Here is a 26,735-nt window from a genome sequence, read left to right as displayed (position 1 = left end):
TTAATAAAATAATCAAATTTACAAATCTTCCAATTTTTCATTTACAAAATTTCTGAAGTTTCAAGCATTCGAATCGCTGCATACTGGCATTTTATTGAATTACAGAATGAAGAAATTTAAAAGACAAACAGGGCAAATTGTAAATTGGCAAAAATGGCTGTAAAATTAGACTTCTAGCTTAGACTTCAATATTTTGGAGAGCTCGTGATCTTCTGGCGAAATTCGGGCAGAATCGGCAGAGTTAGAGTTGAATGGTGCTTCGGAGGGAATAAGCGAGAGGCGTTTTTGAAGGAGGTCGAACGCTTTTGACTGAGGCAAGATCATGAGAAGGCCGCGGAGAGAAGCGATCAAGGCATGAGGCTTTTCGAGCAGTTCGAATCGCAGCCACGTGAAACCTGAATTGAAATAGTTAACGATCAGGGCAGTTTGATTTACCAGGAGATTCAAGAAGTTGAATTAGTCGATCGATCTCTCCCAAATGGGCACTGTTCAAATTCATCTCCGCGAGCGTCTTCACTGTCGAGTACGCAAGTTGATATCTCTTCCCCAGAAGAGCTAGACACAGTGACGAAACGGGACAGCTGACCCAGGCCTTCCAGACTGTGTTGAAATTCTCCATTACTTCTTGAGGACGCTCTCTAAGTTTTCTTCGGAAATTGTAGAGTTCTGGAGCTGTCCCGAGCAGCAGGTTGAGGAGTTGAATCGTCGCGACTTTTGCATCTAAAAAGCATTATTTCGAGCTTCTTGATTCGATTTAACAAGCAAAGATAAGATTTTTCTTTACCTGTTTCTTGATGATGCACAAGTCGACTTCCGAGTTTCAAATAAATCTTCTCCCCATCAAGTTTCTCACAAAGCTTTCTGACCACGAATGCCACTTTCTGTCGATCAGATCTTGCAGAAATCTCGTTCAACGAAGAATAAAGCACTTCAATGAACGTATCAAAAGTTTTATCGTTCAAATTTGCGATTTCAGTCAAGCACGCCATGCCAGATTCGCGCACTCGTTCATTTTCGTCCAAGTTGATCGCCGAGAAAACTTGGAGCATCAACCAGGGAACTTCGTCTTCGATCTGGTCTTGTTTCAACCGAAAGACTGAAATCACCCATTCAAACGCCGCAAGTCGTTTTGAAACGGGCTTGTCGGGGCCGAGAAAGGGACAGGTGATTTTCAAAAGACGAATCGCTGTTTCTTGGGGAATCTCGTCTTTCGTTGAATCGAATTGAAGAAGAGTGTTGACTTGAGAAGAAAGGTCTTTGACTTCTCGTTTCTTTTTGCTCTGCCGCAGCTGTTCGGTTGAATCACCTGAATTCTGAAAGAAAGTGATTATAATTGCTTTCTATGAGAAGTTCTTACTGTATTTGTGAGCTCATCTTCTGGCAGTTTGAATAACGCTTCGAGAACAACTGGAGTAGCCTTGACTGTAGCTTCTTTCTTGAGCGGTAGAAGCGCTCGTAGCCAAATCAGCGCCAAATATCGTTGCGTCCAAACGACATCGCTGGTTTTCAACAACTGTTGGCTAACGATCGGAATCATTTTTTCCACATCGCAGCGGGGTGCTTCTTGCAGAGCGGATTCTAGCGCCGTCCACACGAGAGAATGCGTTTCTTTGTTACTATCCGTCAGCGCGTTGAAAAGCCCGTCGACCAGACCGGGAAGGACAGCGCTCAAACCAGCGTGAGGATTGCCAGACAAGACAGAAATCCATCCGGCGACGAAAGAACGGGCATTGGAGTCGATTGCATAAACTCGTTCGCGGAGAAGGGCGCCCATGTCAGGAGCTCGCTCGGCTTCGAGGACGATATCTCGTAGAAGACGATCTGAATTTATTGTTGTAGAAAAGACGCCCAAGGCTGTACTTTACCTAGAAGCTCGGTTCCACTTCGTACATTTTGATCCACGTCCGAGTTGAGTTTCCCAACAATAACAAACAGGTTCACAAAATGAGTGTCAATCAAAACTCCTCGAACAGCTTTCGCAACATTGTAAAGTGCTTCACAAGCGAAGTATCGAAGACGAGAGTCGGATTCTGTGGCGGCGCAGAGGATTGGCTCAAGAAGCTCGGTAAGATAAGGACCGGAGTTTTGGGAGAATCCGATGGCGGCGGCGGCCAAGGCGAGAAGAACGCCTTTGCGAAGGTTGAGAGAGTTGCTGCCGTGGTATGCGTTTCCAAGGTCGTTTAGCAGCAAAGATGCGTCGCTAGAATTGAATTTTCATCTGTGAAAGAAAATATGAAAACTTACGAAGAGTTGTTATTTACAATCGCATTTCTTGCCCTAACTTCAACTTCTAAAGCAGCTGCCTTTCTTTTTTCATAAAGTTTATCGCCTGAGATTTTATTTTTGATGAATAGTGATTTCTAGTACCTAATTGTCTGAATAAATTTTGCTGTGCTTCGGTTAGAGCTGCCATTTCTCGCCTTTTTCTTGAGTTTTATAATTCTCTCATTTTTAGCGATGAATTTTCACTGCGTCGCGAAAGATAAATTCTCTACTTTGCGCGGATGATTTTCCCACGAGAATCCTCCGTGATGGAAGAGTGCTGCTGGAGGACTTTAGAAAGCGGCGATTTGGAACTTACCGATTGAAATCATCGGTATAATACAGTCGACTGTGGCAATTACGTTCTCTCGTTTGACCAAAAAAGCAAAAGGTAGATCTGAAGCGATTCTTCGCCGAACTATCAGTGAAGTGAGTTCTGGAAACGAAACTCGGTTCAAGGAATGCTAGAGCGACTGAAAATCAAAACAAGCGAGGGAATTTCTCTATGGCTTCGAGTATAAGTATTTTATTCAAGATGCAGAACTAATAAGCAGAAACTGTAATTTCATAATTTGAAAGACGTTGTAGCCCAGAATCACTGTAACAACTCCTGAAGACGTAAAGAAGCCGCCAAAGCAACAGAGTGAAATGTGCTTGTAGTAATCGATCAAATCTGTAATTTCAAAAGTCCAAAATAGTCGTAGTTCAAAAGCAAACCTAGCTGATCATCAGTAGCGACGCATTCAGTTATTTCCGGGATCCAATCTACAGTAGTTTCGTTAGCACAAACAACAGTCAAGTTTTGGTAGCCCTCTTCAAAGTAAAAGCCGTCAGGGCATTTCAAAACTGCTTCTGTTCCGAGCGGATGAAGTTCTTTCTCAAGCTCACAGCCGATAGTTTCTTGCTTCGGTTCTGGTATCTCAACTGTGTTCTGCTCTGTTGCAGTCTCTACAAGTGCTGGCAGCGTTGATGGAGGAGCAAGAGTAGTGGTTGTCAATCCATCGACGGTGAAGAACATTTTGAAGCCTTTCAAGGATCAAAGTTGCAGAAACAAAAGACATAAATCTCTAATTTCAACCCTTAACTCGACCACTCACAGAGCTATCAGACACAAAGACAGCTTGAAACGGTCCACGAACTGCAATTTCGGGTGGACTCACTATGTTTGATTGATCGACAAAGCCCTGCTGGTATGATAACCCACAAATTTGCCGCTCCCTCGCTCTCGGTGCTAGAAATATTTCATCTCAAACTTATAACAGTAAAGCTAGCTTACATCGGATAAAGAGCTTGTCGAAGCATTGTCTGCCAGATTCTTGGCTCTCGATTCCGAATTCTTCGTCAAAAGTTATTGTTGTCATCACTCCTTCCTCAACTGCAAAATTCTTGGAAATAATCTTCTATTTTTAATACTCAATTAAAATCTACCCAGACACATTCCAGTCGCGCAGCATACTCCTCTCCTTCTTCAAACCCAGGCGAAGTGATGAACCCAGCAAATAAGTCAACTTCTCCTCCACATTCTTGAGCTTCGGCAAAAGTTGAAAATCTCGAAAAACTAAGAAAAAATACAAAGAAGCTCATCTTCTCATAACTTGCGTGCTCGACTTTAGCTCGCGCTGGAATTTCAAAGTGGTAAGTGTGTTTTTGCAAACACTTCACGAGTTTCTATCAAAGAAAATTGCCAAGAAACAAGGAATACCTTTCAAAGAAGAAAGCTTTAAAATAATATATTCATATATTAACAGGTTTGATAATCTATTATCAATACGGTCAGCAAGCGCTAGAATCTATCAGAATCAGCTCTGGGTCTTTTGCTTCTTCGCTGCTTTTTCATGAGTAGCCATGTGCACGCTGAGCGTTCTCGCTTGACAGAAGCCTTTGTCGCAGATTGTACACTTGAACGGCTTCTCGGGTGCGTGTATGTATCTAAAGCAGACTTTGATGAGTCTTGAAAAAAAAAGAGCATTGATCAGTTTGTGTTTATTCCGTCTCGGAAGGAGCTGTCCTCTATGATATCAGTTTTGAGTCCCTCAGCTTCAAAAAATGGTCCCATTGCGCGTGGGGACGATAAGTTTCCGTGCGGTGACTGCTCATCAGATTCCTTGGCGACGGGTTTGATATTGATGCACCTGCTCTTATTGTTACTTTAACCGTCTTCTGGTAATATAGCCACGTCACAAGGACAAATATCCGGATCCCGGACAGTGGAAATAGGAAATAATTGGAAGCCTTGAAGACTACCGAGCGGCCGGAAGCAGCTGCGAAACGCAGCTGTTTGAGCTGCACTCAAATGCAGGAAACTGGCATTTTCATGCTTTTATTTTAGGACTTCATTTTCAGGAAGAAAAATAATTTATCGTCATACAATATTCGCTCGTAACTAGAAACAGTCTCGAATCTGGTTGATTCTAACTTGGTTCCTAAAGTTATGATCAGAATGTGCAGTTATGCTGGAGCTACTGTATGGAACAATCAGTTCTGCTGTAACCACAACAACAAGGCCGCAAAGTATCTGCCGGAAATGACGATTGCAGAATAGCTAGTTTTAAATTTGTGAAGCTTTTCAAGATGATTGATGGATGTGGTGTTCCTTTGGTAGCAGTATCTATCATTTATCGCGGGGATAAGGAGACGCCCAATGCTCATTGAATGTGCATAAAAGCGCGGTCGCGATTTTACGATTAATGAAGACCGCGCTAAGGGCCGCAGAACAGGTGCATGTCACTAGCCGATGAGCAGAGCACTCCGACTCCAAGCTTCCTGCGCTTCCGCAATGCAGGCTGTGTGTGTCGATTGGCGCCTCCTCGTCGCGCTCGCTCGAGGGCCAGTCCCGCAGGCGAAAGCAATTTTACAAGAATCGCTACTGTGCACAGACTTTCTTCTCCTCCAAAATAAATAACCAAAAGAAGTCAACTCAATGAAAGAATTTGACCTCAGAAAGTCACCCGAAAAGGTCAATGAAATCTCTTTTAAACTGATCATCTGATGTCAAATTGCAAGTATTGACCAAATCACGCAAAAGATTTCTAGTTATTTTGGAGTGCGCTAATTTTTACTCCCGCAACATATTTTTAAACGATGAAACTCAATAAACTCCTCGTTGATTCCGAAAAATTGCAATCATGAAAACGGAAGCGAAGCTTTATTTACTTGTCGAGCTGGATAAGTGAGAGTGTCCTTGAACCTGTCAAATTTGAATAGCCAAACGGATAGCAGTACGGCAACTTTGATGCAGGGGAAACGACAAAATTAGATAAATTTCCACTTACTTCCGCATTTTTCTAACTCCCTGCAAGTTGGATAAAAGTCAACGACCATCAGTCGCGCATGCTTCCGTTTCTGATAGGGCTTCCGTTCAATTCTCGGGAGTATTTCTTATGTAAGTTCAAAATAACGAGTTAGAACTTCTAAGGGTGAATTAATCGTGGAAAAATTCAGGTCCAAGAGGGATCAAGTGAGATTTCCTTGTCAGGAAACTCGTAAGTCAATTCTCACGGAGAACACGCTCCCGGCGTTTTCGCACCCGTAATTACTGCCTGCGGAAGGTGCAAAGTGTCCGGTCAAATGCATATTTTTTGTATTTGCTCGATGCCGGAAGCATAAAGAGGAAGCTCCTCTGAAAAGAAGCGCCTTTGGACGAGGACCCGCGTGGAAATGAATCGCGGCGTTTCGAGTGTTTTACGAGGAAAATCATTTTACAGAAGTGGACCGACTCGAGCGCTCGAGGATTTTATGTAAATACTCGTTTACGATGTATATAAACGCATTCCTTATCAATTTAACTACCAGGAATTGAATGATGATCAAGTATGATTCTGATCTGAATTCCGAGAAAGTCGATGACCTGAGCGAAAGTTTCACAAGCCTTTTCTTTCCGGTGCTGCTGCTCAAGAATGAAATGTGCACTTTGCACTTGGGCAGGTGCATCCTGTAAATGCTGAGATACAGGGGCATGTGCCGTGACCTTAGATTTCCACCAAATTGACTTTTAACGAGATGATAATATGCACCTGTTTGGCGATTTACGGGGCCCTGAGCTACTTGAGTTTCAATGCTGAATCAAGTGGACATTCTACCAGACCTCTTCATGACAGCTCCGTTCAAAGGACATTTTAGTAACTTACTTATGGTCCCTGAGATGATCCTGTCTTCTGAAGGCTTTTTGACAAATATCGCACTTGTAGGGTCGCTCGTCTGTATGGGTCCTTTCGTGGATCATCAGATTGTAGCTCTTCGTAAAGTGCCGCTGGCAGAATCTAAAGAATTGACTAAGAAATAATGCGGGAGCACATCTGCTTGAGAATTTGCTCTCTGAAGCATAAAAACGTCTCGTTTTATTTCGTTTGGGATTTTGGTGGACTTAGCCGAGAAGCTTGACGCTCCCATCAGCCGCTGCGGGCGACATGAGATTCTGTCAACAAAATACATATTAAGACACAAAGATCAGACCACTGAGCATCCCGCTCCCAAAGGATTACAAGTTTGATTTATGTTGACGGCGCTGCAATAAGTTCCTAATTTATTGCTGATATGTTTTGGAGAAGACAGGGCCAGCTGGCTTCTGTGGCTCTTAAACTGACGACAGACTGAGCTAACTCGTAGGACATTTATTGCCCCCGTCCACCTGGACCTGTAAGTTCCAACTTTTGGAGAGTTTTGACGGCTATGTGGGCCTGTCTTTGCGCTAGGAGCAATAAACTTTTCGACTGGTATTTTGCCAGAATACAGCTGGCCAGTTATTGGAATTTTGACCAAGTCTTTTGCTGACGTTTTGGATTAATTCAGAATAGAGATTCTTTTTGGGGCATGTATATTTCAAGATAAATAAACTTTCCGACGAATTATTGTCCCGCTTTTGAGTAAAAATCGTTCGGAAGAATAAAATCTAATCAAAAAGTATACCTGCAAATATATTCTTTCTTCGGCCTCAACTTGCGTTTCGTCGGTTTATCCTTCGTCGCTGATTCTGCAAGCTTATGAAAGTCAAATTTCGGCTCGTTGTTGATTTTTTGCGCAGCTTGGTGGCGATTATGATGGTAGTAGGGAGGGTTGAAACATGTCGCTGGGTAGGGCTGGAATCCAAGAGAGATGTTTGTCTGGTACATTCGAAGTCGTCGGATGTTTTCCAAATATGCGAGAGCTAGAAACAAGGTTTTATACGGCGAGCTTTGTAATAAGTTGATCCAACTTATGACTTTCAAAAACAATTCGATTTCTTACTTTGAAGTTGCTCCATAATCTGTGTTGTTTTGTATGAATTCTTGGGATATCGTCTAAAGACTAAAGAAGCTCTGGTAGTCGTCCTGTTGGGGATGTTGATCTCTGCAGATGATGCCAGATGTTCAGCTTTTTCGTAAATACGAAATGGCGCTGCAGGCATGCACAAGAGCAGCGCCGCTTGGACACACAGTGATAAATAATCAGTGCCTCGCTTTTGGGGTGCACAGGCGGACGCTTGAAATCATCATATCATCAGCTGAGTTTGCGAATTTGAGCTATAAATAAGTTTTTGGTGAAAAATATCCGGTTAAGGATTTTTCAGCAATATAATCATTGTGTCAGTTAAATGATAATTAAACAAAAAGACTGATTCGAGACTCATCTTTCATGATCGTTTTTGTGGCAATTCTTATTCAGCTATTAATACAAATCGTAATGAAAATAATCATTTTGCCAATACTTTTAAAGGTAAATGATGACTGTAATACAAATGAAATTCTTAAACCCGGATATTGACTCTCATAAAGAGGAATCAACAATTCTAAAAGTTTGCTCATTATTCAGATTAACGAAGTTGGCTGTTCCGAAAATCATAGAAGAAGCCGCAATCTTTCCCTCAGAAAGGCTTCCTGCATGTAGACTCCTTGGAGACGCATCAACAGTAACCTGGCGCCAGTTGGATTTAAAGAAAAGCGCGCTCCGATAATTTATGTTCTGGGCTGGTCAACCTCAGAGTGACAAGAAAAAAGGTCAGTTATGGTAATTCCGTCTTCCGTTCAGGCCTGCTTAGTCCGCCGCAAACAAAGTTTACCAAAAGCGCAACCAGCACTCTTCAACGAACGAAAACGAACATCACCCGTCTTTGCACAGCTGCTTCCAGTCGTGACACACTAGCTTGAGGCGAGAGCGCGTCAGGGAAAATTTTTCTTCGCTGATTTCCGACGACCGTTTGGGCTACTTTCTTGCGGTGACGGGCTATTTCCGCAAAAGGAAGACCCCTAAAGTTCAAAAAACGAAGAGAGTAAAGTTTTATTTTAGCGATGCAGCGATAACACGAAATTTTTTCCTCAACATTTCGAAATTACGAAGACAAACATATCTTTATTTATAAACAGTATGATAACTTTCCATCGGACAGTGAAATTGCGAGTCTTGAGTTGAAAGCGAACAATCAATTAGATCATTCCGAAGCCAATCGAGTTATCCAGGGCTTTTAATAATCTTTCCTCAAGCAATTCTTTCGACTATAAAATATATCACAAGATAGTATTGAGAAGTATTGAAAACCTGGTATTCTGGTAAAAGTAAGATATTAAAACATGTATGCGCGGATGGAAGGCGATTTGATTCAGGGCCATTCTTTGTTATGGTCATTTTTAGCTTCGCAAGGCCACCGACTGGACATCTATCGGTTCCTGTGAAGAACTCAAGGAGTTTTTTGCGTTTTTCTTAGAATAAAATTTGCCTGAAGGACAATCAAAAAGTAAATTACCAACTGAAAGAGAGTCAAAGACTTCCCAAAAAAACCTGATTGTCTTGTCAAACTCAGCAAATCCTTCGTACCGACATCCTTCCCGAAGCTTGTCCCAATCGTATTCTCGTTCACCGCAAACGAGATGCTCGAGTTGCTTATATTTTGGTTCAATAATTATTAATACTTCTTTTAAAATCATTCAGAAAACCCTCTCCTGAGGTCTAAAAAGTACTTTCAATGGAGACTCATCTGTAACCAGCTCAAAACCACGTAGAAATGCATTGAATTGTTTTTTGATCGACTTGTTGAGAAGCCAATCTGAATAACGAAAGACAAAATCGCTTCGGTTCTCTTCTGTTATCGGAATTTCGGAGCCGTATTGAATAAGCGAGTGGTTGACCGTCTGTCCAAAGACGGTTTTGCGTGAGACTTCGTAAGTCAAGCAAAAGCAGTCCTCGATACTGAGCTCTTGCGAGTCGTACTGTAGCAAAGTGATAAGACTTCTGTAAATAGAAGGGTGCGTGTGTTCCAGGTCTTCAAATAATCCATCGAAGCCAAGAATTTTTTTGAAGAGGACAGGAGGAAAATGAACGTCCATTGTGATGTTGTTGTAAATTGCAAGGCCGAAGAGCATTCCGATGAGCATGTATTCCTTCTCTTCTTCGGAGCCGAATATGGGCGGATAAGGGTTGAACCAGAAATAGTCCGTTTCCTCGTCAAATATGAAAAGCCCATAATCAGGACTAAAGACTCGATCGATAATGAGTCTAAAAAACTCCTTCGAAACACCTCCTTCATCAACTCCTTCTTCGCCCTCGAACTCAATGCAGAGCTGTTTTCGTAAATCATGAGGATGCTCCGCGGCAACCAATTCCAGTTTGAAGAGAGCATCCTCGACAATAAACGCTCTTCGCACTCGAAGAATGAGATAAGGCGACGGAAGTTGATCTTCTGGACTGAATTCAGTTTCTTCCCCAGCTTCGTAGAGTTCGATATCGTGGCGGATTCTATTTAGGACTCGTCTGCGCTCACGGATTTGATTTACCCGATTATCGTAAAACATCGACATGGTTTTTGTCGCGGTATCTTTCAGGGTTGAAATTAAAATTTTTTCTTTTACGTATAATTTTTCTTCAACCCTTTCCCAAAATAAAAGGATAGGAAATCATCGTAAAATTCTTCTGTCCATCTTCAAAATTCAATTTGTAATTCACATAGTCCTTGTCCACCTCTAGTTTCTTATTGATATGAGGGTTGATAAAATCATTATAAGCTATCAACGGTGTCTCCACGATCGACCAGTCCACATTGAATGCTTTTGCAAGGGGGTCCTCTTGGATGTTTTTAATTCGATCATCGGTCTGTCGTTTGCCGCGGAGAATGTCAGCGATCTGATTGTCGAGCTTTTGGATTGAGTTGGAGCGTCGGAGGCGGGAGAGAGGACCTTCGTCTATTTAGCGTTTGATCATGTGATTTAAATAATTATCTTTAACATGGCATATATTAAATTAAGTGATTCTGCGATCGATGCTCCAGAAAAGGATGAAAAATACGGATGAGGGTGTTTTTAGTAAAAACCATAATGGTATCTGTAAGCAGAAAATCTGGGTATTGAATTTTGATCATCATCACCTGCCACTTTTCCGGGCAGATGTGGGGATCCATGGGGGATCGTCATGTCTGTAACCCCTTTATGGGGTGTAGTACCGAATAAACTACAATATATAGAGAAAAATTTTTGCCGCCCCACACGGGGCCCTAATCCGAAACACCCACATCAAAAACCATAAGACCAACCCCACTTGGTGAAGTTGGGGCTGGTGGAAGCCTGTCAAAGTTACTGTTCACTCACGGGCAGGCGTGGGGATCCATGGGGGATCGCCATGTCTGTAACCCCTTCTTTGGGGTGTAGTCTGCAATAAACAATAAACTAGAGAAAAATTTTTGCCGCCCCACCAGGGGCTCTAATCAAAAAAGCACTGAATCAAACACCAGCCTGGAATCGTAATTACCGAGCTGTTACAGCTACTGGTCATTGATGTAGCACTGCTGATGTCGACAATTTCCGAATTTAGGTTTGCCGATTCTCTTGCTCCACCAACGAGCGAAGCAAAAAACACGAGCCTCATCGTTTTCAGCGCATTTTCAATTTGTAAATCATCGTTGAGCAGTTTTTCTGGCGTGTTTTCAAGTACTCGGAAAGTGATGAACTGATGGAGGTTTTGAACGATGGCAGAAAGATCCGTTTTTGGTTTGACTGAGAGTTTTTCGACGATGATTTCCTGATCTCTTTGAGACAAATCGCCGAATAAATTGCAAATAGCAGGCATGGTTCTTTCAAAATACGACTCATTTCCAAGATAAGGATTCAGTAAAAGCTTGAGCAAGGCGACAACGCGATATCCAACGGGAAAAGGCTTCCAATTTTCGGAGAAACAATGGTGGCATGAAAGAACTGTGATGGAGTTTCGAACTGCTTCTTCAAGCAGCGGGTGTTCGTCAATTACTTCGTAGATTCGCAGAAGACCTCCCCAGTCATGTGAGTTAACGTCGGTTATGTCTGTCTCTTCACTTTCCTCGAGTCTAAAGGACATCGCCAACGTCTTGGGACAAGAGAACACAGTTCTAACAAGAGTTCTCAGAGATGTAAGCTTGTTTCTCCTGAGATAGTCGTAAAATTCAAAAATCGTAGCTGGATAAGTGTCGCTGCTCTCTTGTGTTTTCATCATTTCAACGATGTTGGCTCCGAGGGGATCAGTGAGGGCTTCAGAAGAAGGAATTTCGTCAACGACTGGATTTGCAGCTTCGAAGTCATCTTCCACCGCGTCATTTAGAAATGACTCGTATTCTTCTACAGGGCCTTCTGGTGACTCACCACCTGTTCCAATTACAGTAACTTGAGTATCGTATCGTGGTCGTCGTGTTCTGTGTGGGATCGGAGCAGATTCTTCCTGTGGCTCTTCAACAACAATAACTGGCGGTGCAGGAAGCTCTTTACTCGTATCAAATTTCTTGGGCTCTTCGTTCGCCTCAGTGTTGACCTCTTGGTCAAGGTCAGACGCAGTAGCATTAACAACTACTGTACGTGTTCCAGGGAGACCATCAATGGGAGGGTCGATTTTAGGAGGTGGCGAGGTCTCGCCATTTTGAACACATCGAACAGCCTATTCCAATTTTAAAACTTATAATCAAAGAAAAAATAACCTGAGCTGCCGACTCATTCGCCGGAATTCCAGCAGATCGAAAGTAGAAAAACCACTCTTCGACCAATTTCTTCACTTCTTCCTTGGTCAACGACATGATCTCTTACTGTTTATGCTGCCGAGGGAAAATGCTCTGAAGAAATGATATGTTGTTGTTTTAGTCTTGTTTTATACAATGGTCTGCATTGATAAGGTGTCTGTCTTGCCAAAGCTGCTCAAAAGGGGAAAGTCATGCGCCTCGGGCGAGTGCCAAGTCGTGCATCATATGCATGCAGAGCATCTCGTCACGTGATTTCCATGTAGTTCTGGGCAGTATTTTTTTTTAATTAAACAAAGTTAACATCAAGGCTAAAATCTTTTCCATTAGATACTTCCACCCGGAAAAGTCCTTCTTTTTCTGGCCATTCAAATCTCTTCTTGACAGAGAAACCAAGCTCAGGAAAATAGAGTCTATTTCTGTACTTGAAATCTTCAAAAGTCGCTAGAGCCAGTTTCGATCGATTTATCTTTCGAAGAGCTTCTGAAAGATACAGGGCTTTACGATGGGTTGATATGGGAGATTATATAATCATTTAGTATATAAATCAATTAATTATGCGCTTTACGGAACTTTGTTCGTTATTATGAACCCATTACTTTGAGCCGATGATTGGCTCGCTCTTGTCTTATTCTGAAAATATTCCCAGCATCAGCGATGCTCCCAGCTTCTTGTCCTACGATTGAAATTTCTTTTCCATCAGCGACATTTCTCAAAAGCTTCACATTTGAGTACTCGACAAAAGAGTCCAGAGGATTTAAGCATGGCGCGTGAAGAGTGGTCAATTCCGAGAAATTGCTGGGAACAACGAATTGACAAAAATGCTCAATAAACGCTAAAATGTATGAGAAAGTATATGAGATTTGTCCCTACATAGAGTTTTGAAACGTTGGGTAACAAAAGACGCTCCATTTTTCGCCAAAATTGTTCCAGCTACATTCGAAATCAAAGCTCCTAGATATGCAAAACGAATTTCGTCCTCAGAAATTTTAACATCAGACTTGAGCCCATTTTTTCGCTGATAAAACGTTCGAAGAAATGTTTTCTCGTGATCCGTTCCAGGAGCTCCAGTAAATGGAAGATATTGTCGTTGCGCTAAAAGTATCTCATCAAGCAGTTGGTTGTTTGATTCGTGTGAGTTTCTATTGTTGACAATCACTTCTGAATTGAGCACAGATTCGGCGATGATTTCCCAACTTCCATCCGTTTTCTCAAGCTCGATCTCTATCGTCAGGGCCTTCTTGAAATCGTCTCCAAAAGTCGAGCCTTCCAGAACTTCACTTGGAAAGATTTCAATAGTACGATCAGGGAGCACAATTTTCTCTCCACGAAATTTTGCGATGTCTTCGAAGACTGGGAGTATCATATCTGTCAGATCCAAAATATGATATTGAATTTTAACTGAATTCGAACCGAGTTCAATGTTGAACGCAGAGCTAGACGAAATTCTTCTTGCTTCAAATTTTGTGTACGATTTTCTCGGTCTGAGTTTGAGGAATCTCTCTTTCAATTTGGGGTTTATCTTCACAGGAGTACCAGAGAGGCCATTTTCGAAGAGAGCTTGCTTGACATGAGTTGCGAAGGACGCTTTTCCTCCAATCTTATGCGTCGTGATTCCCTTCACTCTTCCTTTTGAGTTTGATCTTTTGAAAGAATAAACAGCTTTTGGGGAGAACTCGAAGAGCTGATGATGCTCGGATTGAAAAAGAGGAAGCTTTCGGGTGGCGATTTCGTGATTTAGCGGGATGAAGAGCTTTTCGAGCTTTTGAGAAGTCGGATGAATTTCGGAGGTTACTTTTCCAGCGATGAGTGGTGAGTCTATGACGATAGTTTCTCCGTTATAAAACTCGAAGATTTGATCGCCTACAAAACCGTGAGCAAAAATATTCTAGTTTAGTGTCACCTGGTAAATGAGCTTTTGCCTTCTCCGGATAAAACAGTTGTCTGCTCATTCCAAGTAGTCTGAGCTCTTTTTCTTCAATCATCGGACACGGCAATAGCGAGATGTGACAGTTGTCCTTCACCCTGTAGCAAAAACCATCTTCATTTACCAAGGCAGAAAGAATTTTCTTTACCGTTCCTCGTCGGATATCTCTCGGGATGAACTTAGATGCTTCGATTGCATTAAAAACTGCTTCTTTTACGTATCTTTTGGATGCTAAACTGCTCCATTCTTTGTCAGGTCGCAAAAGATGCTTGAAATCATCAGAAGAACCAAATCTATTACGAATGTGGGAAGGGTAGGGATCAGCATGAAATATTATCGTTCCCTGATGCAATTCTTCTTCCTCTTCAAGATCCTCTAGCTAATTTCGGTTCGAATCGTTTTCAAAAAACCTAGATGGGAATCAAACAAGAACCGAACTTGACGCGATAATTCTCTTTCCAGTGATCTTTTCCTCTATGTTTTCTACCTATTCTCCCCAAATCAGGAGCCGAAATCTGCACACCTCTCTGTGAAACCTTCCAAATCTGACATGGAACTATTCTTCTGCATTCTCTGGCAAACATCAGAAAATCTAACGATTCTTCCTTCAACTCGGAAAGCTCTAGGCCAATCAAAAAACAGTGCGCGCTAGATAAACTTGCTTGAAATCAAGGAAGAGAACAGAGTGTTTTTGTAAAAAAATGTTTATTGGTTATATTTACAATAAAATATAAAGTTTAAGGCACGGGAGGCTGACTTATTCTTCGCCGAAATGATTTTCAAATTCGCGCTGGCTTGTTGGCTTGTAAGCTTCGATGTACTTTTCTCCAAGTCGCTCGAGATCTTTTTGGTCTCTAATAAACAAGTTTTAAAAGGAGCCACGCTTTGGGTAAGATTACCTAATGACACCCTTAGGAAGATATCCAAGAAGTTGATCAGCATGCTGCTGCAGAATGACTTGTCTCTCTTCCTCAATGATCTGCGCCTTGATTCTAGCTTCCTGGGCTTCGCGCTCTCGCTCGGCGATCGCCTGCTTGTGAGATTCTTCTTTCTTCTCTCGGCGAATTCGGATGAGTTCTTCGACCGCTCGTTTGTGCTCTAGCTGCTTCATTCGGCGCTTTTGAGCGTTCATTTGCTCGATTCGGTCGTCCTCAGCGAACTTCGCCATAATTTGACTAAACAACGATTAATTACCTTCCATGAGAAGCTAAACTTACGCTCTGTAGAGATTCTCCTGAGCCTGCTCAGCGGCTTGTCGCTCCTGCTTCATTTGAGTCTGGAGCTGATGGACACGCATGAGCTCTTCTCGATCGCGGATCACCTTCTCGTCGCGCTCCTTCTCAGCTTGCTTGGCGCGCTCTTCTTGCTCATTCATAGCCAACTCGCAGACGAGCTTTTCGAACTCTTCCTGTTCTTGACGAATTGCCTTGAGCATGTTTCCAAGTTTTTCTTAAATAAAAACTATCATTTTCTCTTCCTCAAAATGTTACCTTGGCAGTATTCCTTGGCAGCATTGTTGTCTGCTTTTTTGGTCTCTGCCTGTTGCTGCTGCTTATCTTTTTCTGCTTTGTATCTAGCAACACGCTCATCTTCTTCTTGATTACGTCTCTGAAGAAAAACTAGACATAGAGAAAGAACAACTGTACTTACGAGTTCTTGCGCTCGCCATTCAGCCTGCTCTTGTTTGAATTTCTCGATATACTGGCGCTGCTCTTCTTTCTTCTCGATTTCAGCTTCTCGCGCGACTCGATCTTCTTCTTGGATCTTCTGGATCATTTCGTCGCACTGGCGCTTCTCCTCGAGATAGTCAAAGTAAGCGCGCTCCTCAGCCTCCCGCTGCGCGATTAATTGACTGCCAAGTTCGCTCTTGTAGCAAATCATCTTCTTCTGCTTCTCTTTTTCGGCTTGTTCCTCGGCCTCCTGATGCTCCTTTTGGCTTTGCTCAGTGAGAACGATTGACTAAAAGAGTTAAATCGACAAGGAGAATAAATGAACAAATCTTACCTGGATTTCTTCGACGATAGCCTCCTGCTGGCGCTCAATCTTCTCGAGGATCTGCTTTTCTCGCTCCTTGTTCACATATCCTCGGACGAGCGCCGATTTCAGCTGCCGAAGCTCTTCGGACTCTTCCCGAACGCGCTGACGGAGCTTCTCGTCCTTGAATTTTTCCATCTTTTGTGCCTTAGAGAAGAGGATTTTTTAAAACTAAAGAGCATCCGTCGAAAATTTCAAAAGTCGACTTTTCCAAAACATGTTCTAGAGACGATTAAAAACAAGGGATGATTTTTTAATTTTGAATTTTTGTCACCAGTTCGAACAAATTTTGAGCATCAGAGCAGTCTCTAGATGAGTTTATCGTTCATTTATTGATATCAAGTTAATCAAGCAAATTCCCAGATTCTGAGGGAAAAATGACCGTTCCAGATGTCACAGCTGGCCAGGAAAAGAGCCCGAGAAGTCCCATTCTTGTGAAAAAGGAGATAATATGGAGCTCTTCACAGGGCTGCCGAAAAATGAAGATGCCAGTGGAATCGACATGCAGTTTGGATTCAGACTACGATATCGAAGAACGTCCCTTATTCAATGATAATCCAGAGCCAAGTGGTGCTACAGAAATGCTTCAAGAAGTATTGAACATGAGTACTGAAGGAGATTTGCTCGAAGATATCCCGTCGGAAGAGATCTTTTCCTTCCTGGAGGTAATTTCTTCAACGCCCGCGGCGCTCTTCCAGCTAATTATCCTCCGCAGCGCTCCTCCGGCTCTTTCATTGATCCAAATCTCTCCACGCTCGATAAAATTCCCCCTTGACAACTGACCCGTCTTTCGCTCAAATTTAAGTTGTAAACAATCTTTTCAGAGAAGAGAAATCGAAATGGAAGTTCAGAAGAGAAAAATGGCCTCGAAGTGGATTATTGACACTCCAAGTCCAAGAGAACGCGAATTACCAGCTCCCGTCGGTTTTTCCAGGGAGAGAATGGCTCTTGCTCAAGCTCAGGCTAATCAAAAGGTTTGTGCATCTTTCAAGAAATCATCCAATAACTCTTGTTTCTTAGAACGGGCCGGATCAAGCTCTACTTGATAAGCGAAATTGGGACATTGCCTTGAAAAACTTCAAATCTCTTCCAATGACCCTATTCATGTTTTACATGATTGGTGACTCTATCAACATCATGCCCATCCTCATGATCGGTGGCTATCTATTCAGGTATGATTTACTTTTCTTCGGTGAATAGAATTCGTTTTAGTAACTTGATGGCGCTCATGAAGATGAAATCCGTGGTCGATCAGCTGGCGAAAAACTCCCCTGATCATTACATCCTGCACATTACAGTTTGGTTTCTTGGGCAGCTCACGGCAATCGGTAAGTTTTTTTAACCACTTTAGCCACGGGTTAGAGTATTGTACTTATTTGACACTGAATCTCCACATTAAAAATTTCCGTAGGTGCCTTGATGTGGAAATGTAACCGCATGGGCCTACTCCCGACTCATCCCTCTGACTGGCTTGCTTTCCGAGACCCGATTATCAACATGCACGAACTCGCCGGAGGCCATGCCGAGCTCTGAAATGCCTCTTCCTCAACTCTAGTTTAATTCTACTTCTTCACGAATGCATTTATCAAATAGAAACACACTCAGTCAAGTCAATTTAGAATCTTACACTTTCGCTTATTGTCTGCGCAAGAATCAATGTTGTGATCTAACGTAAAACATGTTCAAAACTAATCGAAATATTCATCCTCTCTCGTATTCAGACAATGTTTGCGGACGTGAAAAGGATGGGACATTCCCAACAAGCCAGGCATCGACAAAGAGAGCAAGGTAGAACTTTACGCTCGTTAATTAACTCATTTGGTGATTCTAGCGTTTCTGGAGCAGCAGCAAACGACAGCAAGAAACCACCGAAACGACAACATAACTCGCCTCGGGGCTCAAATGGACGAGCGTGCCCAAAACAAACGCTGGGTTCAGCAGCAACACGCGCAGCAACAAGAACTAGCGATGGAACAAGCGATGCTAGAGGAAAGAGCTCTTCGCGAGGCACAAGCGAAGAAAGAAGCTCAAGAAACAGCACTTGCAGCAGAATTGGCGAGGCAAAAGACGGAAAAGCTTAGAGACGAGAAGATGCGACAGCGGGTTAGGGAAGAGTCGGAAGAGATTAGACAGCTGAGGAGTCAGTTGGAAGCGGCCTATACAAATAGAGAAAGAGAAAAACAAGGAATGGGTTCAATGTTCATCTGAAAAACCCCTTTCCCTATGAGATTTAATCGATAACCTTAATCAAAGTCGCTGAAAAACGCAAAATCTACGAACAAGAGCTCGACGAAGAAGTCAAATTCATCGCCGAAACCCAGCGCGAGCTCGAAGCCCACGCAGAATCTGCCAAACAAATCGAACAGAGCAAAATCGTCGAAACAGAAAGATACAAGCGAGAGCTTGAGGCACAAGTCATCGCGCAAAAAGAAGCTGAAGAAAAGGCGTACATTGAGTATCTCAAAGAAAAAGTTATCATCGACGAAGTCGTCAGGAAGATTTATGAAGAGGATGCAAGGGCAAGAGAGGTTGAGATGGCGAAGAAACAGGAGCAGCGAGAGTATATACAGCAGTTTCAGAGGGAACAAGCACTCTGGCAAGAGCAAGAAAAGGTATGTAAATGGTAACTAAAGTTTTCTCGCTAAGAAAGACCTTCTTTCTTATTAATCCAGCTGAATTTCTTTAAAAATTAAATAAATCGCTTCAGCAACGCTTGGCCGAAGAAACTGAACGCATCAAGAAGTATCAACTCCAAAAAGAAGCCGAAGAAGCTGGCCGCCAAACAAAGCGAGCCGAAGAATCTGCAGCAAAAGAACATGTTCAAAGTAATCTCTTTCTTCCCAAAATAAGTTTCTAACGAACTATTAGATCAACTGGCAAAACAACTCGAAAGCATCAGAGCGCAGCGCGATGAGTACGAAGATATTCTTCGTGAGCTGGCACTCAACGAGCAAGAAGAAAAGGCGCGACTTGAAGAAATTGCAGAGATGGAGAAGAGAATCAATGATCGACTCGAGCTCCAGCGACATCGGGATCTTCAGATGAAGCTCAAAGAAGAGCGCCTTCTCGCTGCGATGGAAGAGGAGGAAGAATATCGAAGGTAAAATAGTGTTGGTGTATTTTACTTAAATTTCTGAAGACAAATGATGGAGAAATTCGCAGAGGACGACCGAATCGAACAAATGAACGCTCAAAAACGACGAATGAAACAGCTCGAGCATAAACGAGCAGTTGAAGAGCTCATTCAGCATCGACGAGAGCAGCACAAGGTTTGCAAAAGGCCCTTCTCGGTTACTTTATGCGATTCTAGCGCGAGCACGAGGAAGAACTTGCCGAACGCGAGCGAGAAAAGGCTGAAGCTCGAAGAAGAGCGGAAATCATCGAGGAAGAAAGACAGAAACTTCTTGCGGCGCATGCGAAAAATGTTCTTGGATATTTGCCCAAGGGCGTCATCAGGTAAAAAGCTCCTTTGTTTGCCCATGTCTTCAACCCCATTTTTCTAGAGACGGAGACGATATCGCACGCCTGGGTACAGCTTACGCCGATGCATACGCTCCTACGACTCGTCGAGATTTCGAAGCTCAGTATATCACCGACAATTAATCAAGTCTTCGCTAACCATTTAACTCGCCTTTTTTATAATCTGTCTTCCCACATCTTTTTTTACACTGAAAGAGTTTATTTTTTTATTTCTTATTTATATCTTCACATTCAAGAATTCACGAAAATAAATTATAGTTCACAAAAGAAGTGGTGGCTCTACGGGAGCTACCGATTTGGCGGTAGCGGTTTTTTAATAACGCAAGAAGTAAGGGCACGCATGAACGGAAGGGTTTCTATCGCAGGCCAACTTTGAATTAGAAGGACTTATTGTTGAGTGTATTCAAGGCTACTACTGTAGGTATTACCAGGTCAACGTGAGCAAGATTTTCAATGGAGCCCAAGCCAACGATGTTAGGATTAGAGGTCCGCAGAGATTAGAACACGAGCCCAAATATACGGACTTGCGTTAGGTGAACATCCGTTTCAGAAAATCCAAAATCACTTCCGAGAATCTCAAGAGCAATTAAAAAAATAATAATATATTACAAAACTACCATAAATAAATAATTGCCATGTTTAGGTAAAACTTCTCTTGAATAACAAGGAATTATTTTTTCTTCCTAGAAATGCCGGCTATCCATTTTCGTAAGCAATAATAAGCAGATTTCTAATCAAGCAACGTGTTCCTTTGAACGTAAGTTAATCAACCACAGACATTTCTTCTAATACTTCTCTATCGAGTTGATCACAAAGTTCACCCCTTCTACTGGTGGCGCTCTCCTTTCCCCCGCGCTGGAAGTTTCGCTTATGTAACTCTCCATAAAAATTTCAAAAGCGTCAAATAATGAGGTTTTATTTCATTTTCTTTGCACAAATTACAGCAAGAGACAGGTCGGATTGTTTTTACACCTCCTCCTGGTCTGAATGGAGTGAGTGTTCTTGGCTTTGTGGACCAAATGGAACGAGAGAAAGGACAAGAAAAAAGAACTGTTCGGGGAAAGTCAGTCAGCAGAGAGAAAATATACCATGCAATAATGTTTGCTTCAACGGAGGGAGATTCAAAAATGGTGAATGTAAGTGCTCAAGTGGAACAGCAGGAATTTGCTGCGAGAGATTCGTCAATCCAGGCGATGACGACAACAGATGCTCAAAGTGGTTTTCTCCCCCGAAAAATGGCAAGTTAAAGTGCTCGAGAGACCCGACTAGCTCATGGGATTGGGATTGTCGGCCAAAATGTACGAATGGCTTTTCAACTCTTCTACCGCTTCCGAATCGAGTTTTCTGCACCTCTGAAAAGCTTGAAATGGCTCCGAGAAGAAGTTCTCTAGTCGATCAAGCGTGCACAAAATCAGAGCCAGCTACCGTTCTTAAATTTTCCGCGGATTTGATTTATGTCAGGAAAGGAATAAAAATAAGCATCTAGCAGTTTTTAAGTTTCTTCTTTTGTTGATTCCGGAAAAGCACAATCGAGCCTGCGGTTCTTGAGTCAATGATCCTATCAGAAGACGCTGAGATGGCGGTTCCACAAGGCCTCCTTGACACGATTAATTTTCAGTGCCGCAAGAAAGCCAAAGAATATTACGGTACTTTCAAGTTTGACTACGCACTGGCCGTTGAGCTTGGTAATGTGCTTAGCGTCTCGCCAGATTTTAACGGAAGTAACAGACGTCGTAGAAAAGCAATGGCGTATTTCTACGACAGCTATTATTATTTCGGAGATGATCCAGTGGCCGCTTATGAGGATAAGTATCAGAGTCAAGGGTTCAAACATTTCTCAAACAAAGAAGAAGACATCATGCTGTTCGACTTGGCTTTGGATCTGCCAGAATTTGAAGTCGCTGAAGGAGAAACTGATTCTGGGCGGAGCGCAGTTTACGGTCTCCCGTTTTCTGTGCGGTTGAATATGACACTCTCTATTCGCGGAAGAAGGAATTTGAACTTGCAGCAGCAAAACTTGGCACATGAACTCTTTCAAAACTGCACAGCGGATTTGAAAGAGCATTTTGAAGGAGAAATCGCCACTGATGAAAACTTAGTAACTGCTGGCGACAATGTCGCTTCACAAATGGAAAGCTCAGACATTTTATGGAATTGTCCTCAAGGAGAGGTTCAATAAATTTACATTGATTATCAAAATATATTTCAATTAACCTTGATAAGGATATCAGCTGACTCAAACAGCCGAATCGTTTGTCTGCAACAAATGTCCCGAAGGAACTGTTTATCACGAGAAAAGATGCATGACCTGCGAGCTCGGAAGTTATTCAAATGACGGAACGACTTGTAGATCGTGCGGCGCCGGGGATCTGACGAAAACATATCTTGCAACTTCGGAAGCGGATTGTTTTACTCCTTGTTTAGCTAAAGCGCCAACCCAGTTTCTCTTTTTAATGGATGATCAATTGAACGAGGAAGATTTGGAACTTGTTAGCGATTATTTCTCAGGGGTATTTGAAGGAATTCAATTGATTGATAATTAAAGAATTTTAGTTCTTCAACATCACATGCAGATCGTCTCTAAATTGTGCAAAATTTGGAGTTTTAAAACAACAGAACTCAGGATTAAATTTTAGCTTCACTCCGAACTCATTAAACCTATCAAGCTTATTCAAGAAAAAGTCAAAAATTCGTGCTGATGCTAAAAATCAGTCGAAAGTTCTTAATAAAATTTTCAAAACCAAATTATCGACAAGTAAAAACGTTGTTGTCTTTCAAATTGGAAACTTCAAATCTCAAGATTTGACAGTTATAAATAAGATTTTCAAAGAAACGGCCGACTCGATCATAACAATTTCGACAAGAAACAGAAGAAATGAAGATATCTTTCAAAGTGTGAAAGATAAAAACGACATAATTTTGTTGACTGAATTCAGGGAGATAAGATCCCTGGCAGAAACTATCTCTGAACGAATTTGCGCTTCTTTTTAAAGGCTGAAATATATTTGTACATACGCAAAGATCATTTAGTTATGCATATTTATTGAAATAAATTAGCGAAAGAAATAATGAAGGAGAGAATGAATCCACCAATTGGATTATCAATAAAATTAGTGAATAGCGTAGTAAGGTTCGGCATCGCAAGCTTTGTTGTTCATCTGGGTCATCATGAAGAAGATGAGTTCTTGGTTGTTGTCAGTGTTGCCCAAGAGCATAAGGGGAATCATCATGTCGGGTCCGAATGCAGTATTCGGAGCCTAGTAATGAAATTGATAAGGGGCTTTAAAAGATATTAACTTACATTAGCTTGCATAGCGATCATCACAGTCATAAGATCTCGTTTCTGTTTCTCGCAGGCGTCGTCGTTGCAATCTCGCATGACGAGAGGAAGGAGCATATTGAAGTTGTTGTTGAATGCATTGACATCTTGCGCATCAGAAGTCATCATGGACATCATAACCCAGAAAAGAAGTTTCTTGTCGTGATCAAACTGACCATCCTCGAAGACCATTTCTTCCATGAGCAAAGGAAGCATCGAAGAGGTGTCGAGTCCGCTTTCTCCAGAGGCCATGAAGGTCATGATTGTCAGAATGCTCTGGATATCCAACTGGTCATCAGCGTCTTGGGTGGCGTTGTGGGCAGCTTCGGTCTTTTTTAGAAGCATTGGCATGAGACTGTTCATTCTTTGGGCACCCATGTTGTTGCAGTCTTTTCGGAACATGTTTGTCATCAACATCAGAGTTTTGTAGTCGACGTCGTCATCTTCAGCGTTCATCAGGTAAGAAACAAGCTGCTGATTTTCAGCTTTCTCGATGAACTGGGGATCTTGCATCATCATCATCATCAAGAGCTTGATGTTTTCGTTAGTCTTAGCATCCATAAGAAGCATCGGAAGAATCATCTTCATCTGCTCAGCCTGGTCGAACGAAGCGTCTTTGAAAGCAGGGTTCATCAAAACCATGAGTTTGTCAGAGTGATCGTCACCGAAATTGTTGACGAGGTAGTGCTGTGCCATGTTCATCCCTTGGGCGAGGCCGGCGAAAAGAATCGGCAAAAACTTCATTTTCTCTTTTTTGGTTTCTCTTTTTTTTTAGTCTGAGTGCGATTGATAATGAAAATGAACGGAGCGGTTGGTTTTTATACGAAATGCGATTTGGTACACTGATCACAGGTGGCCCAGAATTTGGCACGTTCCGGGTTAATCGTCCGAGTGTAAAAATGAGATTTAGAGCGTGATGGCGATCGCTAGAACTCTACCGTGAAATAATTTTATGATGGCTATCAGAAGTACCTTTCTAAGAGATTCATATTGAAGAAGAAATTGCTTTTAGAAATAAAAGTACAGTAATTGTTTAATTATAGTCCGCATGGTTTGACTTGAACTTGTTATTCTGAAAAGAGGACTGAATTGCCAATCAGCGTTTTTCACCCGGAGACAGGACAGATCTCCCTCCGAGCACGAATCGAGGTCAATGTGCTAACTCCAAACAAATCAGCGTTTCACTCCATTTTTTGGCCGTAAAAGAGAAATGCCTTTTTTCAGAAACAGATGCAGTGGAGGAAAAGTGAAGACATTCTTGCTAGAATTGCTTCCAATTATTCAATGGCTTCGAAAATATACCTTCGCTTTTGCGCTAAATGATTTTATCGCTGGCACAGCTGTTGGACTTACTGTTATTCCACAGGGCTTGGCATATGCTTCTATTGCTAGGCTTCCTGCTGCCTTTGGCTTATATTCGGCATTCATGGGACCGATGATTTACTGTATTTTTGGAACGAGCAAAGACATTTCTCTTGGACCAACTGCGATCATGTCTGCTTTGGTTGCAGCCGCTTGTGCAAGACCAAGAACATGGCCAGCAGAGCTAAATCATCCGATGGATCACATCTCAGATCCGAATATCGCCGTAACTCTTTCATTCTTCGTGGGAATCATTCTAGTCGCCCTCGGCCTTGCTAGACTTGGATTCATCGTCAACTTCATCTCCCACCCAGTAATTACTGGTTTCATCTGCGCCGCGTCGGTTACCATTTCTACTGGTCAAGTCAGGGTTCGGTAATTTGAGCTCAAGCTAAAACTCATTTTGGCTAGACGCTCAAATATCCTCAAATTGAGAACTCAAAGTGACTTGAGAAATCATTTTGAGAAGATTTGAGAGTTTTGAGAGTTCTGAGTTTTTGGGAGATTTGAGAGTTTTGAGTTTTCAAAACTCAAATTAAGCGAGCGCTTCCTTGATTGGCTCATGGATCGCCAGAATTGATTTCTGACGCGAGCTCTCATCTCTGAGTTCTCAAAACTCAAATTAAAAAACGTGAGTCTCAAGCTTTGTTTCCTTGAGTTTTAGCGTGAGCTCAAATTACCGAACCCTGGGTCAAGTCAAAAAGCTTTTCGGTCTTCATCTGACAACCTCCGAATTCTTCGTAGAAATATGGGAAATTTTCAAAAACATCAAACACACGAACATTTTCGATTTTCTCGTCGGCTTTTCTTCCATGATTCTCATCTTTCTGATGAAATTGGCGAAAACAAAATTCGCTGACGATGAGAACAAACCAAAATGGCTGCGTAAGATTTTTTGGTTTTTCGGAACTGCTCGAAATGCTATCATCGTTATCAGTTTTGCAGTTATCTCATACATCGTAAACCACAATCTCATCCAGGTGCTTGATTCAAAAATCCGTGATAAATTTAAAATCTCAGTACTGGGAAGAAGGTTGCCCTGATTCATCTCCCGGAAAGGCAAACTGCACAGTATTCACGCTGACGAAAATCAATAAAAATGCCACCCTTCCTCGGTTTGCCCTCCCTACTTGGGATTACTACTACAAATGCGATCCGAAGGATCCAACTGATGCATGCTCACACGACGGACATTATCATGTGACTCTTGGAAGGGTTGTTTCTGCTCTTGGAAGCTCTTTTGCTATAATACCAATGATGGCATACTTGGAATCAATCTCAATCGCTAAAGGCTTTGCTCAGAAGAACGACTACAGGTAGAATCGCACATGAAATTCAGTTATTTCATTACTAGGATTTCGACTTCACAAGAACTCGTTGCCATCGGCATGTCCAATTTCGCTGGCGCATTCGTCAGTTCTTACCCAGTCACTGGTTCTTTTTCCCGAAGCTCAGTCAACAATCAATCGAATGTTTCGACACCAGCTGGTGGAATCATGGTCGGAGTTTTAGTAATTTTAGCGCTTGCCTTCTTGACTCCAGCTTTTGAGTACATTCCTGCGGCTTGTCTTGGGGCAGGTATTGCATTGAGCTCATGCTGATTAAGAGTTAAACTTTGGCAAGTTATAATCATGGCGGCGTCTCAAATGTTCGATTATGCTGGGTGCGTCGAGATCTGGCGCATCTCGAAGCTTGACTTTGTCGTTCTCGCTGTTACTTTCATTGGATGTCTTTTTGATACTGCCGATGGGATCTTGATTGGTGTTGCGATGCATCTCATTATCCTGCTCTTCAAATATGCCTACCCGAACATGTCTGATTCTGTCGACGAAAATGGAGTTCTAACGATCTCATTTGAAAGTGATCTTTATTTTCCATCTGCCGAGAAGATTTCTGACCAAACCATTCTCTTTCAAGAGCTGTATAAATCTCAGGTTAGTTTCTCCTCATGAAATAGTACTAAATGCTGCCGAAGGTTATCAAATTGGACTTTACGAAAGTCGAAAGAATAGATTCTGCTGCATCTCAAAGTGTCAAGAAGACGATTGAATCACTGATCAAAAAAGATCTTGCTGTCTCCGTAGAAGGCAACATGGACGACAAAGTGATGGAAAAACTGAAAGCAGCGGGAATCTTCGAATTGCTTGCAGAAGCGCCTAATCAGGACCGAGAAGATAGTCTTCCAATAGGTAAGTAAGAGCTTATCCGACAAAGTTGTGTAATCAAGATTATAGAAGACTGTCCAGAACTGGAGGACGAAGAATCAGACGACAAAGAGGTCAGAAAATCTGATCAAGCTGAGACCGACTTCGAAAATAACAACGAAAACATGCCAATTTGAGGGAATTCCTGCAAGCCTATTTTTACTTTAATCTGTATATAAACTACGATTTTCAATAATGATCAACTAATGA

General features: G+C 42.2%; 9 protein-coding genes across 9 annotated transcripts; 3 read left to right on the top strand and 6 right to left on the bottom strand.

Moving 5' to 3' along the window:
• Positions 1-73: 73 nt before the first annotated feature.
• Positions 74-2,522, bottom strand: LOC145695426 (protein VAC14 homolog). Its single transcript, XM_081772410.1, has 7 exons — positions 2,368-2,522; positions 2,245-2,329; positions 1,866-2,200; positions 1,358-1,821; positions 785-1,313; positions 436-720; positions 74-395 (listed from the first exon to the last, which is right to left on the bottom strand). Exons 1-7 carry the CDS (start codon positions 2,411-2,413, stop codon positions 166-168), a joined length of 1,974 nt encoding a protein of 657 aa, XP_081628536.1. The 5' UTR covers positions 2,414-2,522; the 3' UTR covers positions 74-165.
• A 1,454-nt stretch (positions 2,523-3,976) lies between these two features.
• Positions 3,977-7,571, bottom strand: LOC145710494 (uncharacterized). Its single transcript, XM_081788260.1, has 4 exons — positions 7,486-7,571; positions 7,168-7,405; positions 6,390-6,521; positions 3,977-4,191 (listed from the first exon to the last, which is right to left on the bottom strand). The coding sequence occupies exons 1-4, from the start codon at positions 7,499-7,501 to the stop codon at positions 4,062-4,064; spliced, it is 516 nt and encodes a 171-aa protein (XP_081644386.1). The 5' UTR covers positions 7,502-7,571; the 3' UTR covers positions 3,977-4,061.
• Positions 7,572-8,551: 980 nt separating this feature from the next.
• Positions 8,552-12,354, bottom strand: LOC145712102 (ubiquitin-protein ligase E3A-like). Its single transcript, XM_081789789.1, is given in 7 exon segments — positions 8,552-8,729; positions 8,773-8,933; positions 8,978-9,116; positions 9,168-10,097; positions 10,099-10,409; positions 10,956-12,123; positions 12,164-12,354. Coding segments are annotated over 7 exon segments (2,874 nt in total). The 5' UTR covers positions 12,260-12,354; the 3' UTR covers positions 8,552-8,660.
• Positions 12,355-12,783: 429 nt separating this feature from the next.
• On the bottom strand, positions 12,784-14,742 carry LOC145712101 (uncharacterized). Its single transcript, XM_081789788.1, has 4 exons — positions 14,560-14,742; positions 14,103-14,501; positions 13,073-14,062; positions 12,784-13,034 (listed from the first exon to the last, which is right to left on the bottom strand). Exons 1-4 carry the CDS (start codon positions 14,708-14,710, stop codon positions 12,784-12,786), a joined length of 1,791 nt encoding a protein of 596 aa, XP_081645914.1. The 5' UTR covers positions 14,711-14,742.
• Positions 14,743-14,823: 81 nt separating this feature from the next.
• On the bottom strand, positions 14,824-16,316 carry LOC145695433 (meiosis-specific nuclear structural protein 1-like). Its single transcript, XM_081772417.1, has 6 exons — positions 16,131-16,316; positions 15,777-16,085; positions 15,617-15,734; positions 15,344-15,575; positions 15,026-15,301; positions 14,824-14,980 (listed from the first exon to the last, which is right to left on the bottom strand). Exons 1-6 carry the CDS (start codon positions 16,296-16,298, stop codon positions 14,884-14,886), a joined length of 1,200 nt encoding a protein of 399 aa, XP_081628543.1. The 5' UTR covers positions 16,299-16,316; the 3' UTR covers positions 14,824-14,883.
• Positions 16,317-16,522: 206 nt separating this feature from the next.
• On the top strand, positions 16,523-18,242 carry LOC145695443 (uncharacterized). The gene is made up of 6 exons (XM_081772429.1): positions 16,523-16,825; positions 16,985-17,134; positions 17,181-17,332; positions 17,373-17,488; positions 17,572-17,948; positions 17,992-18,242. Exons 1-5 carry the CDS (start codon positions 16,538-16,540, stop codon positions 17,691-17,693), a joined length of 828 nt encoding a protein of 275 aa, XP_081628555.1. The 5' UTR covers positions 16,523-16,537; the 3' UTR covers positions 17,694-17,948; positions 17,992-18,242.
• LOC145712100 (uncharacterized) lies at positions 17,906-19,908 on the top strand. Its single transcript, XM_081789787.1, has 8 exons — positions 17,906-17,948; positions 17,992-18,351; positions 18,402-18,772; positions 18,868-18,985; positions 19,029-19,260; positions 19,300-19,429; positions 19,471-19,616; positions 19,664-19,908. Exons 1-8 carry the CDS (start codon positions 17,906-17,908, stop codon positions 19,761-19,763), a joined length of 1,500 nt encoding a protein of 499 aa, XP_081645913.1. The 3' UTR covers positions 19,764-19,908.
• A 2,754-nt stretch (positions 19,909-22,662) lies between these two features.
• LOC145695442 (uncharacterized) lies at positions 22,663-23,755 on the bottom strand. Its single transcript, XM_081772428.1, has 2 exons — positions 22,942-23,755; positions 22,663-22,897 (listed from the first exon to the last, which is right to left on the bottom strand). Exons 1-2 carry the CDS (start codon positions 23,701-23,703, stop codon positions 22,751-22,753), a joined length of 909 nt encoding a protein of 302 aa, XP_081628554.1. The 5' UTR covers positions 23,704-23,755; the 3' UTR covers positions 22,663-22,750.
• LOC145712099 (sodium-independent sulfate anion transporter-like) lies at positions 23,564-26,724 on the top strand. The gene is made up of 7 exons (XM_081789786.1): positions 23,564-24,691; positions 24,984-25,301; positions 25,342-25,637; positions 25,676-25,899; positions 25,945-26,255; positions 26,297-26,510; positions 26,556-26,724. The coding sequence occupies exons 1-7, from the start codon at positions 24,170-24,172 to the stop codon at positions 26,660-26,662; spliced, it is 1,992 nt and encodes a 663-aa protein (XP_081645912.1). The 5' UTR covers positions 23,564-24,169; the 3' UTR covers positions 26,663-26,724.
• The last annotated feature ends 11 nt before the right edge of the window (positions 26,725-26,735 follow it).

Source organism: Oikopleura dioica, chromosome 1 (assembly GCF_907165135.1).
Source record: "Oikopleura dioica chromosome 1, OKI2018_I68_1.0, whole genome shotgun sequence".
NCBI classification, from domain to species: Eukaryota; Metazoa; Chordata; class Appendicularia; order Copelata; family Oikopleuridae; genus Oikopleura; species Oikopleura dioica.
The sequence above is the reverse complement of the archived record's forward strand: the minus strand, read 5'-3'. Positions and strand labels throughout refer to the sequence as shown.

Bases quoted from the DNA above. Each gene is read 5' to 3' on its own strand.
- LOC145695426 (XM_081772410.1), bottom strand. From the start codon at position 2,413: ATGGCAGCTCTAACCGAAGCACAGCAAAATTTATTCAGACAATTAG. The intron at 2,201-2,244 runs GTAAGTTTTCAT...ATTCAATTCTAG, and splicing joins ATTGTAAATAACAACTCTTC to CGACGCATCTTTGCTGCTAA. The intron at 721-784 runs GTAAAGAAAAAT...AATGCTTTTTAG, and splicing joins TGTGCATCATCAAGAAACAG to ATGCAAAAGTCGCGACGATT.
- LOC145710494 (XM_081788260.1), bottom strand. The intron at 6,522-7,167 runs GTATACTTTTTG...TCAATTCTTTAG, and splicing joins AAGAAAGAATATATTTGCAG to ATTCTGCCAGCGGCACTTTA. The intron at 4,192-6,389 runs GTAAGTTACTAA...AGTCTGCTTTAG, and splicing joins GATCATCTCAGGGACCATAA to ATACATACACGCACCCGAGA.
- LOC145712101 (XM_081789788.1), bottom strand. From the start codon at position 14,710: ATGTTTGCCAGAGAATGCAGAAGAATAGTTCCATGTCAGATTTGGAAG. The intron at 14,502-14,559 runs GTTCTTGTTTGA...GAAATTAGCTAG, and splicing joins GAATTATCGCGTCAAGTTCG to AGGATCTTGAAGAGGAAGAA. The intron at 14,063-14,102 runs GTGACACTAAAC...ACGGTTTTGTAG, and splicing joins GGCAAAAGCTCATTTACCAG to GCGATCAAATCTTCGAGTTT.
- LOC145695433 (XM_081772417.1), bottom strand. From the start codon at position 16,298: ATGGAAAAATTCAAGGACGAGAAGCTCCGTCAGCGCGTTCGGGAAGAG. The intron at 15,735-15,776 runs GTAAGTACAGTT...GTTTTTCTTCAG, and splicing joins AATGGCGAGCGCAAGAACTC to AGACGTAATCAAGAAGAAGA. The intron at 15,576-15,616 runs GTAACATTTTGA...TTTTTATTTAAG, and splicing joins TGCCAAGGAATACTGCCAAG to AAAAACTTGGAAACATGCTC.
- LOC145695443 (XM_081772429.1), top strand. From the start codon at position 16,538: ATGACCGTTCCAGATGTCACAGCTGGCCAGGAAAAGAGCCCGAGAAGT. The intron at 17,333-17,372 runs GTATGATTTACT...AATTCGTTTTAG, and splicing joins ATCGGTGGCTATCTATTCAG to TAACTTGATGGCGCTCATGA. The intron at 17,489-17,571 runs GTAAGTTTTTTT...AAATTTCCGTAG, and splicing joins TGGGCAGCTCACGGCAATCG to GTGCCTTGATGTGGAAATGT.
- LOC145712100 (XM_081789787.1), top strand. From the start codon at position 17,906: ATGGGACATTCCCAACAAGCCAGGCATCGACAAAGAGAGCAAG. The intron at 18,352-18,401 runs GTTCAATGTTCA...TTTAATCGATAA, and splicing joins AAGAGAAAAACAAGGAATGG to CCTTAATCAAAGTCGCTGAA. The intron at 19,430-19,470 runs GTTTGCAAAAGG...ATGCGATTCTAG, and splicing joins ATCGACGAGAGCAGCACAAG to CGCGAGCACGAGGAAGAACT.
- LOC145695442 (XM_081772428.1), bottom strand. From the start codon at position 23,703: ATGAAGTTTTTGCCGATTCTTTTCGCCGGCCTCGCCCAAGGGATGAAC. The intron at 22,898-22,941 runs GTAAGTTAATAT...TTTCATTACTAG, and splicing joins TGATCGCTATGCAAGCTAAT to GCTCCGAATACTGCATTCGG.
- LOC145712099 (XM_081789786.1), top strand. From the start codon at position 24,170: ATGCCTTTTTTCAGAAACAGATGCAGTGGAGGAAAAGTGAAGACATTC. The intron at 25,638-25,675 runs GTAGAATCGCAC...TTTCATTACTAG, and splicing joins GCTCAGAAGAACGACTACAG to GATTTCGACTTCACAAGAAC. The intron at 25,900-25,944 runs GTATTGCATTGA...AACTTTGGCAAG, and splicing joins TGCGGCTTGTCTTGGGGCAG to TTATAATCATGGCGGCGTCT.